The following is a 12,515-nucleotide window of genomic DNA, read 5'->3' on the forward strand; positions in this document are numbered from 1 at the left end:
CTCTATCCAAGGTTAAATGAGCTAATTATAGTTCAGGAGCCTTCCAGTTTTCCTTTTGTCTCCTATTCTCTCTCCTTTTTACTTTATTCTGCTCTCCCACTTTCCTTAGAAACACTGAACTGGATCAGCCAGTTACATATGCCAACTTACACTGTTTCTGTTTCTTCCTGTGTGCTTGGTTATGGCAACTGTAGACCTGTCCTGTTATGTTGGCTAAGACCAAGAACACAACAGGAAAACAATGTATGATATGAGGAGATCTCACCCAAGCCTTTCTGCTCTAAGCTAAACCTTTCCTGCTTGCTAGCAGTGGCCGTGATTGCCCTGCAAGTATGTATGTGCTATGACTTTTCAGCACTGTTACACTGAGGTTACCTTGCTGAACAGATTGACTGTCGCATAACAGACTTAGAGACCCCAAATTGCCCAAAGTCATGTGTCTGTCTGTATTTTCCTGTATCACTACTAAAATTTAATGGGAAGTAATCTTTGTATATAAATCCATATTCTACAGTTTCATGGTTGTTGGTTTTGGTTGTGGTTTTTTTTTGTGTTGTTTTGTTTTCAGTTTAAAGTAATGAAACCCTTGAAACTTGATTTCCTGAAGTTTATAACCTCATTCTCTCTCATCAGGGTTTTTTATCTCATGATTAGACTGTTTGCTTTGCATTATATAACTCACTGAAAGGCTGAGAACATTTTTTTCATAGCTACTCAAATTTCAGTCCAACATACTTCTTTACACATTTTAATGTATAATTATCTGCATGATATCTTGAAGTTTCACTCAAACTTTTAGACCATAGCTGTATTACAGTATTTAATGAAAAGCCATTGTGAAGTGAAGAGGAATATAAGCTTTATGGTAAGAACAGTAATGTCAAAATCAATGTTATTCTATCTTCTTGCACAGAAATACCATGAGAAAAAGTGAGGCTTTACCCAAAATATTACAGATAGTACTTGGCGCCCATGGAATTCCTGAAGAACAAAGGATTAAAACCATGGAAAGAGTGGCCAATGAGGGAAGTTTTTTTTTTTAGGCTATGAATAAGGAGATAGAAGTGTACACAAAGGCTCGAAGAGTGTAAACAGTACAGAGGGAAAGGAATTCTTTCAGATTATCTGGGGGGTATAACTTGGATATAATGGGAGAAAATTAAACAAAGGAAAACAAAGGTAGAGCATTAAAGAAATTTGTAACTGTGAGGTCAGTTAGCCCACTTCTTAGTCTCAATGAAACAGAAGCCCAGTCAGTTGGTTGATTCAAAGCTTACATTTAAAAAATGCATATAATTTTGTCTCTGCAGTTTTGCATTTGCAAATTATGGGCATGCAGTTTGGGACATCTCCAAAAATGTACATGAAAAATTACAGACATAGATGAAGCCAAACTGGCATGGTTGTTTAACTTGGTGAGTTTATACCAATGAAGGAGATAGCTTACCCAGCTCAAAAATAAACTAATTTGGGCACATAAGGTTTATTGAAAAGATTCAGTAGGAATGATAGAGGGAAGGGGAAAATGTTATTAACTAGTTTTCTTGGCTTTACACATCAAACAGCATTTGCCTTGCCACTCAGAATTTTTTCATTGCAGAGCCTTAAGCACTGAAGCTTTTAAAAGGATCTGCTACTGCTAAGAAACTAAAAGCAAATTTTAATTAACAGATTGCAATATACCAAATTCTTAAAATTTAAAAGTAAATCAATTTTTAAAGATCTTTTTTGTCTAATTAGCTATTGGAAATGCTTATGCAGGCAATTATTTTGCTATATTAATTCTCATAGGCAAATTAAAAAAATATTTTTTGTTTTAGCAAATCAATATTTTATTTTAAATAAAAATTGTAGTAAGTCTGCATTTTAATCTTATGTAAAGAAAGGATAGTATCCACAAATTGCCACACTGTACGGTGTGTTCAGCTACACAGTAGGCATTACAGATTGTACAGACATGGGGCTGTAAACAGCTTTCATGCAACATCATCTATCATGCTATGGTCGGTTACCTCACCATCATGTTATTTTATGCCTCCTGAGCCCTAAAACACCAAAGGTTGCCCACTGCTAGGGAGTTGCGTTGATGCCTGATAGCATGAAGTAATGAATGCTCAGCCAAGTGTATATTGTTTCTGCTTGTGCACCACTGTAATTTGTTTATCTGTCTAAAGATTATGCAGTTGAAAATCCACAATTTTATGCTGCCTTTGTAAATTATCAAGTCGCTTTTGATGAATGTATCCCCACTTCCGATGCTAGTGGCATTATGATCTTGAAATATTGGAAAGTGCTCATGCATACAATGCAGAAGGTTATGTTTTTATATTTTTGGCAGACAACCATGCTATAAAGTAAATCTGACCTTAAGCTTCCTTACTGCATTAAAGATAATTCAGTTTTAACTTTATAGTCCTAAATGCTACTGTTTATATAAAGTTATTGCCCAGTCAAACTTGACTGATTACAGATGAGAAAGTCTTGACTGTTTCATACAAAATAAATTAGTATTGCCAACTAGTTTAAAGCACATCTACAATTGTATTAGAAACTTGAGAGTGTGCAGGTTGCAGATTTAATTAGCTTATAGAAATTGTTTAGCATAGTAAGAAATTGTTGTGTATGGCAATGTGTTTGTATTTATTCCTGAAGTATTGTGTTAGAGAAACAAAACATTCTGAAAATTCCTTTTTTTTTTTTTTTTTTTTTTTTTTGCAAATGGCGGAAAGGCTTTATTGTTATTTCATTATTCATAAAACTACAAAAGCTAAAGTCATTGTATAAGGATAAAGTTCAACGCAGAACAAAATGAAAGCAGTTCACAATGGAGACTAGAGGAATGTCATATTTCATTTACTGCTGATTTTCTTAAAATTACTTAATGCTTTTTTCTGATGGAGGAACATAGCTCATAGAAACGATAAAAGATTATATTAATAAACTACATCATTAATTCGTACGTCTTAACATTTAAAAACAATTGTATGAAGAAATAAAACACTCTTATGAGGCAATGTGGATTACATTTAATCCAAAGTACAACATGTATCCTACCTAATTCTATAAAAATTGTGTGTTGTTCTTTAAAAAGGAATGGTGCCAATTGCTGTATTTCAACATTCAAACAGCAAAAGGTTTGAACGCAAACATAAATTAATGATTAATTTAATCTATCCAAATGTTAGTCACTAAAATTTCTTAATGTCCTAGAAGCCAGGAGTAGGTTTAGTGATTTCATGAGCTAATTTATGTGGAAAAATAGCACAAGTTACTGCAAGCAGTATTGGACATAAAGATTCATTCTGTTCTGTCCTCCTCTGGAGAAGCCAAGCAAAGATGTATTCCTGCGTTAATATCACCTGTTCTATGATTCTGTTGCCTGATTCTATGATACTGTGAATAGCCTCTCATTCAGAAACTGCTCTGAACTATTTGTATAAGTCATTTCCTTATGTCATTCTGTTTCTGTAATCTGGAGTAGTTGAACTAATTGTTTTTTTGTTTGTTTGTTTGTCTTTCTTTAAAACTAGTCAGAAAATGATGAGAAGATAGTAATATATGACCACATTGGGCCAAATGTCTGTATGGGGGATCACAAGGTAACTAAATTAAACTTTTTAGCATTGTGTATAATGTATCTCTTTCATTAGCAAGGAGAATGTATGCACTAGTCTCTTTTAATTTTATATTTAATTCAATTATTTGTCTTTCATATTTTTGATTTAAAGCTTGGAAAGTGTTTTAAATTTCAATTCAACTGAAATCAGCAAATGGAGTAGATACTCGTATCTTGAAATAAATTAAAGAACACGATGTTGTGCACTTGAAGAAAAATATGGTAAACACAAAATCAGTAGGAACTAATGTATGTGCACTTACACACACCTATTATTCCTGTAAAACATTTTTTTCATTGTGTTATAAAAATAGCTTCCAAAACATAATTTTGATTAATTTGGTGCCTAGCTGATTATTGAAAACATAACATATTGGCAGATCCATATTTAAGCATTATGTGAGAAAAAGAATATTGAATTATGTAATAAATACCAGTTGCTAAAGCAAAGAAAAAGACAAGAATTTGCAGACAATTTTCTCTGCTGAAGATACCAGATGAAAAGCCAAGGTAGAAATACAGCAAAACTGTATTGCTTTGTTTGAAAAATCTGATCAAAGAGTAGGGGGTAACCTCTGAAGGGGTTAGAAACTTCTGAAAGTTTTGCAGAATTTTATGATGGAGGACCTGTATAAAAACAACTAGAAACTTGCACAGCTTACAAGTTTTTGCATGCAACAATGATGATGTATCAATCCTAGAGACAGTGTTCAGGCTCTTGAATGATAATTCCATGATGGGTAAAGACTAAATCCATTTATGTATGCATACATACACATAAATCTAAATCCACAAATGTATCATTATATTTACTTCTATTGGCCAGTGTTCTTGTGAGACAGAGTACTGAATTTCTAAGAAAGAATGCATTTAAGATATTTAGTCCAGTATCATGCAAGTCAGATTTTAAAATTCAGAGATTTACTAACTTCTACAGTAAAACAAAAAGTTCAGCATGTCAGCAGCTTGCAACAGCCAATTCAGAAATAATAGTTTTTGTTTATTTTGTCACCAGTGTACTTCATATGTTTTTTTTTTTTTTAGCATGGTGCTTTCAGTTGAGCTAAATCTGTGGTACATGAGAGTTGTGTGGAGAACCTCTACCCGCAGAAATCAGTGGGAAATTTCCCCTTAGATTTCAATGGGAGAAGAGATCCACAAGGAGCTGCTGAAGTTCTTGTGTGCATTTTGTAGTTAGGTTAATCCATGAAATCATTGCGTCATTTTGTTTCCAGTCGTAGAGGAATTTCTGTTGTGTTTATTACTGATTGTAAAAAAATGTTTGCATTTCAAATGTATAACTTATATTTTTCCCTAACTTGCTGCAGCCTGTGTTCCTGTCCTTTCGAATAGCTGCTGGGGCAGGTAAACCTATTGCAAATGTGCACAAGTGTTGTGTCGTGCAGTGATGTGGTGGTAAATATCATTTTTTTTCCTTTACGTTTATATTTTCTACATCATTTCCCCTGTGTTTATTTTTCTTTTTAAAAAAATGCCAATTCTGCAACAGGAAAAAGATGCCTACGAAATGAGAAGATTTTCCGTGAAACTACACTGTAGCAAGGAGGGGAAGGAATGAGCAGTATACTGAAATACATAATCGTAACAACTGTATCGATAAATCCAGTCCTGAGTGCCACATTTTTAGACTGCTGATCGTACACTATGCTTCAGCATCTGGACTCTGTTTGAGAAAAGCCTCACATACCTCACTGTCTTGTATGTTCATGTGACATCAAGTAGAAATGTGGAATTATTTTTTATATATATGTCACAATTCTGTTGCCAAAACTCTAAATAGACAGCAGAGATGTTATGTATTTTAGATTTCACAACCTTCAACTTTTAATAAGTGTTTGTCAATGTGGAAAAGCTATTTCAGCATATTATAAACTTTTAAAGGTGTCATGCCTAACATTATATATCTTTACCACTTTGGGGTTTTGTACATTGGATTGTATAGATAGAGATATCGATGGTTTTAAATGGTATTTTCATTGTCAACCAAGGATTTTGGTTTGTGTTTTAGTTTTAGTATTTTGTTTTTTCATTTTTATATTTTTTCTTGTTATTTACTATACTGCCATGTTACATGGTTTTTGAATCACACAGCAGCTGCTTTCTATACATACATATATATGTGTGTGTATATATATGTATGTATGTGTATATATACACAGATATATAAATAATTTATAAACCTGACCAAAACTTATGCTAAATATACTTTCCAATATGAATGCTTGAGCGTGCCATATCAGCAGTTAGTGTTGGAGTCTTAGCAGGTTTAGTTAAGTGTACATCAACAACCAACATTTATATAATAATATATAGCAGTGCCATCCTGGATACAGTTATATAGCTTACTATATAGCACATATATTAGCAGTTTCACTTTGTTACTCCTATAATCCCTTCTTTCTATGTAATATTAAGGATTGAATGTGAAGTTCTTAGCTAGGTTTGGGTGTAACTTTCCAGAATTTTGTAAACTGTTTTTGTCTGTCTTTTGTTACTGTTTTATGGTGCCAAGTATTCTATATTAAAACATAACAACATGGGAGAAGAAAATAATAGTCTGCTTCAGGTAGCAACTGTATTGGGCACGGACTGTATCCATACAGTGTTAAAGAAAAAAAAAAAAAAAAAAAAGACTGTAAATTTTCCTGGTTAGTAGCTCAGTGCAGCCTACGATATAATCTTGTTTCTCCCACCACTAAATACAACATTAAAAGGTGATTAGGGAGTCTGTTGATGAAACACAAATGTATGTTTTATTGATTTAATTTAGAACACTACAGAGTTCATGGACTGCGTGATGGCATTAGATTGATGCTTGATTTTGGTATAAATCACTACCGTTGAAAATGATTTGATGTCTGCTTGCAGAATGTTTTCTCAACAGTACAATCTGGGTTTGTATTAAGTACTGTTGCCCAAAGGATGTCTGCAGCTCTGTATTGTTATTGTGCCATGTTGCATTATAACCACACAATAATTCTATTTAAGCAAACTCAACTCATGGTAACTTTGAAGGCCTTTAGAAATGAGTACTCTGGTTCTCAAGCAATAAAACTGATCATGGTGAATGTGATTGTGTCTGTCCCGTTAATTTGAGCATTGGGGATTACACAGAAATTATTAAATTGTCAGATTCCTTAATAATGAATTACCTTTTAATCTCCTGCCAATTAAAAGGGGCATTTTTTGAGTGAAAACACACATAATAGAATGTGCTAGTAGTGTTAATCAAAACACAATAAAAACTGAGAAAAAGGCATTTAGGAGTCAGTATCAGAGTAAGTGTTAACATACAGAGAGTAATACAATTTTATGAGCTATTGATGAGATGCCAGTCCCCAGTAGTTCAATAAATATGCCACCATAAACTCCTTCATGATTATCTCTGGTTTTAGGGGAGAAAAAAAAAAAAAAAAAAAAAAAAAAAATACTGCCTTTTCAAACTCAGGCTGAAGCTTCATTTATAGATAAATTCACCGGAGCTATAAACTGCAAGACCATGAAAAGTCCTACCCCATCTAGAGGAGTTAGTTACACAGGTGACTTGTCAAGGTAATTTGTTGAGTTGAAAGTCTCAAATTTAATTTATAAAATGCAACTTTAGCATTGATAGATAGATAGATAGATAGATAGATAGATAAAGGCGTTATCTCTTGAAGGTGCGAGGCTCACACGGCGGTTAGGGCTTCGGAAACGCTCCCATTTGCAGGACACTACAAAGGCCAGTAAATAAGAGTTCCGCCACCGAGACGTATCGGGTTTCCGTCCGGTAACCCACCCGCAAAGCCTCTCTCCGCGGCGCGCCCGCATCGCCCCGTGGCACCGCCGGTGACCGCGGTGCGGGGCCCGTCCCCTCGGGGCAGCCCCTCGGCTGCGCGGCGGAGCCGCCCTCTCCTGCGGGAAGGTGCTCTGCACCGGGCAGAGATTTCGAGCTCCTCGGGGCACGCTTCTTTTTAAGAAATACGGAAAGGAGCGGGGGTGAATAATCCCGACTTTCAAGTGTGGGATTTTGTTGTAGTTTTGGTTTGTTTTAAACTGTCATTTTCCCTTAGGAGCCATGGAACCGGCTCCGGTTCTTCGCTGCGATTCCAGCGTCGTGGCTCAGTGTGTTCAAAGCCGAAGCGAAGATTAATTTATAAATTTGATTTACTCCGTTGGTAGACGTGGTGCAAGTTGAGCGATGTCTCGCCAAGCCCCTGCTTTCAGTGAGTAAGAATTTGCGGGACCCCCCTGCCCGGCGCAGCCCTGCAGCAGGGGACGCCCCGACGGAGGGGTCGGCTCGGCTCAGCGGGCGGGGCGCGGCCGCGCCGTTCGCCGAGCGGGGCCGCAGCGGGCGCCGGTCCCGTGCCTCCGCCGGGCCCCGCGGCGCCCTCCCCCGGCCCAGCCGCAGCTGCGCGGGGCGCGGGCGGACTCCCCGCCGGCAAACCCCGGCACGGCCGCTGCGCGCCCGGGGCCGTCCCCGCGGGCCTCGAGCGCTGCGCCCCCGCACGCCGGGGCGGCCCGGGGCTGGCGGCGCGGAGCAGGGCCCGGCCTCCGTGCGGGGAGCGGGGGAGGGGGCCGGGCCGGGCCGGGCCGCGGCAGGCGGCTGCAGGCGGCGCGGGACGGCCGAGCCCCGCTGGAGCCGAGGCGCTCCGGTGGCGGCGGGATTGCTTCCCTCCCCCCCTGCTGCCGGGCAGGGCGCCCCGCGGTTCAGGCTGCGAGGCAGGGGCTCGGTCGCAGGAAGAACGCCCGGTCCTCGGAGAAAACAAACAAACAAACAAAAAAAGTAGCAAAGCCGAGGCAGCCGGACGGTCAGGCTTCACCCACCAGGCCTCCAATATGCCCGCAAGGAGACCCGCGGAGCCCCGGCAGCGCGAGGCTCCCCGCGGGCCGCTCTTTGCCGGCCCCGGGCGGTGCCGTGCGGCCGCTGTCCCGGCGGGCCCGAGCCGCCTTCCCGGGAGCTCGGCGGGCCCCTGCGGGGAGGGCGCTTGCAGCCTCCGCCGCCGTGCTCGGGGTTTGCCTTCGGGGTTCCTGCGGCTGCCACTGTCCGCACAGCGCAGCGGGTGGTACCCGAGCCCCTGCCCCTCCCATCCCCCGCGGCAGAGCCCGTAGCGCCCCGCCGGTGCTCACCGGACCCCTTTCTTGCCAGGAGCTGGCTGGACCCCGGCCCGCGGGCGCACCCCCCGAGCCGCGCAGCCGCTGCCGGTCCCGGTCTGGGGGCAGCGGAGCGCGGCACAAGTCGCGAGTGTCTGTGCGGTTCCGAGCCCCGCTCCCCCCGGAGCCGACGCCCTCGCCCGCAACCGGCTCCTGGGGCCGCCCGGCCCTACCCGAGGACCCCACCGCGGCGAGCAGGGCCGTCCGGTGCAAACGAAGGCCCTGGAGCAGCAAGGGGGAAGGCAGGGAGAAGCCCCTGCCCCGCGGCCACTCGCGGCGGGGAGAGGCGCAGCCCCGGGCGGCCGGAGCAACGGTCAGCGCAGGGGAAAGGCGCTAAAGGCGAAGCTTGTTAAATAATTTATTGATTTATACAAAGTCTTTCCAACCCGTGTGGAGACAATATTATTTGAATCCGATTTAAAATCAAGTATCTATTTTTACTCTCACGCTTTTTTGGGGTTGTTTTCTCTTATGGTATTATTAAGCGTAAAATCCAGAGGCAGGAGAAATCAAACCGCCAAAAACAGAGTAGAGGGAGGGAGTGAAAGAAAACATCTGTTTTTATACTAGAAAGATACGTCACAAAATCTGAAGTTTACTATATACAAAGTGACTGAGCGTGGATCTGGCTATCCATACAAAACAGTAACAAAATCTGATTGTTAGGAGCAGGAATACGGCAACAAGGCTGAAAGAAAGGCAAGGGGTGGGGGCAAACCTTAAAGGAGCACAAAACGAAACCCAAGAAGTTGGAAAGATTCCTCTGAAATTTACATCGATGAGAAGGAAAATAATTTCATAACTTATTCTGTAAAAAATATATACATTTCACATACATCTTAGGCTGTACAACACACCACTTTAAACATCCAGGTACAATTGGTCTCCGTCGCAGTGCCTACCGTGGCGGCTCACCTGGCCGCAGGCGCCCAGAGCAGCTGTCAGTGCCCGCGCCCTCACAAGGTGTCCGAGCTGGTGCTGCAGGGGCTGACGAGGGAGAGGTTCGTGGATTTGTGCTTTTTCAATAGCCTCGTGATTTTTTCATCGTCTGAGTTGGGGTCCAGGGGCTTGTTGTATTCATCATCGTCCTCATTGTCCGAGCTCTCCTTCAGCTTCTCCGTCTCGGAGTCGTGCTTCTTCTTGGCCGAGGCCATCTCCGCCGCATGCCGCTTCCGCCACTTGGTCCGTCTGTTCTGGAACCAGACCTGGACCGACACGGGAGCCGCTCAGCCCCGCCGCCGCCGGCCCGCCCGACAGCAGCCCCGGGCCCGCCGCCCACGGCCGCCCCTTCCCGGTACCGGGACCGCGCGCAGGGGAACGCGCGGGAGCAGGGCCGCGGCCGCCCCGGGCCGGGGGACACCGCGCAGAAGCGGCGGGGCAGCAGCGGGAGGGGGCTCGCAGGGACACGCGTGGGTCACCCCTCGGCTCTCCCGGACCTGCCGCCAGCCTGAGCTGGGCGACCGTAGCACGGTGGCTTCACGGAACGAGCAGCCGCTGAGAACCAAACAGGGCGGCCAGGAAAAGGAGCGCGGCACCTGAAGTCTTTCCTAAAAAATTGAGTGGCTATACAAAGAGTTGTGCCAGTCACTGGACAGGGTCTCTGTGGGAACCTGACCTATTGAAACCAACTACCTGCGTGGGGCTTTTGTTTTTTCGGCTGCGTACGTATATTTCCTGAAATCGTTTTCAGCACAAAGAGCCCTAATCATAAAAATAAAGTTATGTAGAAATTGGTCTACAGTTTATCCAATATCTAGATGTCGTAGCTTAAATTACAAGCGACTTCAAAAAAATCCCGTACGGCCCTTCGGCTTTGAATGTTCGCCGACAGTCAGCGCAGAGAACAGCGGCAGCGCTGCCTCGGCGGCGAGAGGTGGCGGCCGGGGAAGGCCCGTGCCCGGCCGGGACCCCGCACCCCGCGGGAACCTACCTTCACTTGGCTCTCGGTCATCCCTAGGGAATAGGCGAGGCGGGCTCTCTCCGGTCCTGCCAAGTACTTCGTCTGTTCAAAGGTTTTCTCCAAAGCAAAAATCTGCTGCCCAGAGAAAGTCGGTCGCGAGTGTTTCTTCTTGCCGTCCTTGTCCAAAACCATCCCCGTCTGAGCTGAAACCGGAGGAGAAACAGCTCTGTCAGAGACGGGGCTTGCGCTCGACGCGAGCTCGGAGCGAGGTCTGCGCCCGGCGCTAAACGGGGCCGGGCTGCAGCGGGGCTGCCCCAGCTCGCCGCCGCCGCAGCCGCTCGGACGCCGCTGGCTCCAGAGCGGGGTCCGGTCCGGGGACGGCTCCGGCCCTCTCGGGGTCCGCCTTCGAGGCGCCAAGGCCTCCGCCGGGCCGTTCGCCCCGTCTGCAGGGCCGCGCCGCCCGCCCCGGGCCCGCCGGCCGGGAAGGCTCAGCGGGCCGCGCACCCCGCTGGCACCGGCCGCACTTACCGGGACAGGCGAGCCGAGGGTCTCTCCAGGGAGAGCCCTGCACCACTCCCGGCCAGAAAATGGGCGGCCGCCCCGGCAGCTCCGCCAGCGGCTTCGGGTACCGGGAGACGGCCGCGGGGTTGAAGTACATCCCCGCCGAGGCCGCCAGTCCGTTGATGCGGGGCAGCCCGCCCAGCAGGTTGCTGGCCGTGCCCACCGGCCGCCCCAGGATGTCGCTTATTCCGTGCGGCGTCCCCAAGGGGAGCTGCGTGTTGAGTCCGCCCAGGGCCGGCGCCTTGAAGCCGGAGGGGTTCTGCAGGGTGTAGGGGAAGAGGGAGGTCTTCATCTCGGCCATGTTGTGCAGCGCGGCCAGCGGCGTGCTGCTGAGGACGAACGCGCTCTGGCGATTAGCATCCATCTGCCCCACCGCTAACATTTGCGGTCATCAGCGAGCGCGGGCCCTTCTCCAGGCGAGGCGGCAGCCACCCGAACTCAGCCCCGCCGGGAGCGCCGGCCGCGGGCGGGTCGCCCTCTTCTCCGCTCGCGGGTCGGCAGCGGCAGCCGGCGGCAAAGTTTGCTCAGCGCAGGAGAGCCTCGGCGCTGCTCCGCCCGCCCCCGCGCCTCGGCGCCGTGCACCGCCAACGTCCCGGCCGGAGCGCGGAGCGGCGCGCGGCCAGACGGCACCGCGGGGAGGCGAGGAGCCCCGGGAGAACGGTCCCGCGCCGCCGGGGCGGCCCCCGCAGGCTGCGGCTCCCGCGCGGGATCCAGCGGGAGAGGGGCCCGGCGGTGCGCGCCCTGCGGCTGGGCTGGGCTCCGCTCCGCGCCTCGCCCGCGCGTCCCGGCGGCGGCAGCACCGGGGACGCTCCGCGCCGCGCCCCGGGGCGCAGATAACCGCGCGGGCACCTGCGAGCAGCGCGCCCATTGGGCGGCCGCCGCCCCGCGCCGCCGCCGCGGCCCAATCGGCGGGCGGCGAGCGCCCCCACCCCGACACGTCACCGCCGGGCCGGGCGGCCCCCGGGCGCCGTGGGGGCGCGCGGCACCGCACGTGGCCGCGCCGCCGCCGACGGGACCCCGGAGCCCGGCGCGGCCGCCTCCGCCGCGCCCGCCCCCGCCCCGCGGCTCGCTCGCCGTTTCCGCTGCCCCGGGCTCCGCCGCACGGCGCGGCCGTGCTCTGGGAGGGCGGCGGCACCGTCCCGCCCGCCCCGTCGGGCCCTTGCCGCCGGCGGGTCCCGCCTCTGAGCGCGGCGCGGCCCCGGGAGGCCGGCCCGCGGCGGCGGGGCCGGGAGCGCGGCCGGGAGTGCGGGAGGAGCGCGGCTGCTCGCACCCGATGTCTTTGGG

General features: G+C 47.8%; 2 protein-coding genes across 3 annotated transcripts in view; one reads left to right on the top strand and one right to left on the bottom strand.

Annotated features, from left to right (window-relative positions):
• INPP5A (inositol polyphosphate-5-phosphatase A) overlaps positions 1 to 6,705 on the top strand; it is a 242,488-nt gene extending 235,783 nt beyond the window's left edge. Inside the window, exons 14-16 of one of the 2 annotated variants that reach the window (XM_084526367.1) lie at positions 3,531 to 3,599; positions 4,945 to 5,032; positions 5,127 to 6,705. In XM_084526367.1, coding sequence (XP_084382493.1) covers positions 3,531 to 3,599; positions 4,945 to 5,025 — 150 coding nt within the window. In that variant the 3' untranslated portion in view covers positions 5,026 to 5,032; positions 5,127 to 6,705. The remainder of the gene's footprint in view (positions 1 to 3,530; positions 3,600 to 4,944; positions 5,033 to 5,126) is intronic. The other variant, XM_084526366.1, reaches the window with a different exon arrangement.
• A 2,406-nt stretch (positions 6,706 to 9,111) lies between these two features.
• NKX6-2 (NK6 homeobox 2) lies at positions 9,112 to 11,828 on the bottom strand. Its single transcript, XM_084526562.1, has 3 exons — positions 11,199 to 11,828; positions 10,701 to 10,873; positions 9,112 to 9,975 (listed from the first exon to the last, which is right to left on the bottom strand). Exons 1-3 carry the CDS (start codon positions 11,611 to 11,613, stop codon positions 9,727 to 9,729), a joined length of 837 nt encoding a protein of 278 aa, XP_084382688.1. The 5' UTR covers positions 11,614 to 11,828; the 3' UTR covers positions 9,112 to 9,726.
• Positions 11,829 to 12,515: the final 687 nt, after the last annotated feature.

The sequence above is a fragment of the Aythya ferina genome (assembly GCF_964211825.1).
Source record: "Aythya ferina genome assembly, chromosome: 7".
Lineage (NCBI taxonomy): Eukaryota > Metazoa > Chordata > Aves > Anseriformes > Anatidae > Aythya > Aythya ferina.